This window comes from Salvia miltiorrhiza, chromosome 6 (genome assembly GCF_028751815.1).
Source record: "Salvia miltiorrhiza cultivar Shanhuang (shh) chromosome 6, IMPLAD_Smil_shh, whole genome shotgun sequence".
NCBI classification, from domain to species: domain Eukaryota; kingdom Viridiplantae; phylum Streptophyta; class Magnoliopsida; order Lamiales; family Lamiaceae; genus Salvia; species Salvia miltiorrhiza.
This window is the reverse complement of record NC_080392.1, coordinates 25,750,764-25,752,913: the sequence shown is the minus strand read 5'-3', so window position 1 is coordinate 25,752,913 and position 2,150 is coordinate 25,750,764. Positions and strand designations below refer to the sequence as shown.

Sequence of the window (2,150 nt, the reverse complement as noted above, 5' to 3'; positions counted from 1 at the left end):
CAGCACTGGATTTTGTAGAACTGGATTCTGCAGGACTGACCTTTTCAGGACTGGGTTCTGCAAGGCTGAATTCTGCAGAGCTGGATTTGGCCTAGCTGGATTCTGCAGAGCTGAATTTGGCAAGGCTAAACTCGTCAGAGCTAGCGATCTTGACAGAGCTGGCGATCTTGGTAGAGCTGGTGATCTGGGCAGAGCTGGCGACCTTAGCAGCGCTGATGGCATTGTCAGAGCTGGCGGTCTGATCAGCTCTGGCGTTCTTGTCTACTCTGGTACCCTGGTCTGCTCTGGTACCTTCATCTGCTCTAGTACCCTGGTCTGCTCTGGTGTCCATGTCTGCTCTGGTACTCTGGTCTGCTCTGGTACCTTCATCTGCTCTGGCACCCTAGTCTCTGGCATCCACATCTGCTCTGGTATCGTCTTCTCTGGTGCCTTTATCAGCTCTAGCATCCATGTCTGCTCTGGTACCGTAGTCTGCTCTGGTACATTCACTTTATTATCCACCATCTTACCACTGCGGAGAACAATGATAGCTTGAGCTTGGTGAGTCTGCAAGGGCTGGCCATAAAGTTTTTCGAGCTGCTGCTGCTGCTGCAACAGGTTCAAAGTGCCCGACAGTTGCCCCACGGTGGTCTCAAGTCTTTTTATGGTTGCGGACTGAGATTCCATATTCTGCTTGGTCACCTCCATGTTCTGCTTGCTGACCTCCACGAAAGACTGCAAAGTCTCCTCCAGCGACGGTTTCGACGGTGGCATCTGCTGCGCATTCTGGAAGTGTTGCGGCTGAAAGTTTCCTTGCGGCATAGAGTACTGCTGCGGGTATTGCTGCCGGTACTGCTGAGGAGGATATTGCGGTTGTGGTGGGTAAAACGGTTGTTTACTTTGATAGCCCATCTGCTGCGTGGGTTGGCGGAATTGGCTATTTTTATTTAATCCTGCCCCTTAGCCAGGAGCTGAGTTACTCCAACCCAAGCTCTGCTGCCCTTAATTGTATAGATGGCATTGCTCATAAGGCGGTCATCCCTGGTACCCCTGTGCAGCATACACCTCGGCCTGTCCCTCGGGTGTGAACTCACCCATCTGGTGGCATTCACTTACTCCATGTCCGAACTCGCCGCATATCCCACAACTCTCGACATAAGGCTCTTGGGGCCGAGGTGGCTCCATTCTTCCCATCTTCATCTGCTGCACATCTCTCATAATATCGGCTATTTGCTTCTGCAGCTCATACTGGTGCATCACAGCGTTGGCCACAAGTCTCTTTCCACGGACTGATTTCTGCTGGGAGCTCTCGGCTAAGGTCTTGAATATCTCCTTTAACTCTGTTGCAATCTTCCGAGCTATGTTCCATCCTGCAGTGCTGTCCACCATGAATTGGGCCGTTTGTACTAACCCATCGTAGAAAAATTGCATCAACATGACATTGGTAAATTGATGTTGCGGGCAATGGCGGAGGAGTTCTTGAAATCTTTCCCAAGCTTCATGTAAAGGCTCGTCCGATCCTTGGGGGAAGTCCATCATTTGCGTTCTGAGCTCCTGTGTCTTGTGGCTCGAATAATACTTTAGCATGAACTTCTCACAAGCTTCTCCCCAAGTGGTGATGGAGTTGGGCGGCAGAATTAGCATCCACGTCCTCGCCCTATTCTTAAGAGCATACGGGAAACACTTGAGCTTCAATTGGTCCTCCGTTAGATTCAGCAATGGGATGGTTTGCACTTGCGTGCAAAAGTCGCGTGATTTATGCTTAATTGTGCTAAATTTTGGGGTTTGTATGAGCTTAATCTTAAGATAATCTTCTGGAAATTGGTGCGATTTATGTGTTGTTTTATGCTTTGCAGGAGATTTAGGTTTTATAGATGGAAGAATGCAATTTTGGAGATTTTTGGGCTAAGAATATCATTTTTAGCATAGCTCTGTCGCCAGCTGCGAGCATAGCTCTGTCGCCAGAGCTGAGCTGCGATCATAGCTCTGTCGCCAGAGCTAGCCAGAGCTGAAGGCCCGCGCCAGAGCTAAAATCCCGTGCCAGAGCTGGAAGCCCGCGCTGCAGAGCAGAGCAGAGCAGAGACGCTCGACAGAGCAGATGTGTCTCTTGATTATGCAAAGAATTATAAGTTTTGTTGCAACACGATTGTAAGTAAGTAAAACGTGATTTG

At 49.5% G+C, this 2,150-nt stretch overlaps 1 protein-coding gene across 1 annotated transcript; it reads right to left on the bottom strand.

The window, feature by feature from the left end:
* Nucleotides 1-261: 261 nt before the first annotated feature.
* Nucleotides 262-891, bottom strand: LOC130990683 (RNA polymerase II degradation factor 1-like). Its single transcript, XM_057914907.1, has one exon. It carries the CDS (start codon nt 889-891, stop codon nt 262-264), a length of 630 nt encoding a protein of 209 aa, XP_057770890.1.
* Nucleotides 892-2,150: the final 1,259 nt, after the last annotated feature.

Bases quoted from the DNA above. Each gene is read 5' to 3' on its own strand.
- LOC130990683 (XM_057914907.1), bottom strand. From the start codon at position 891: ATGGGCTATCAAAGTAAACAACCGTTTTACCCACCACAACCGCAATAT.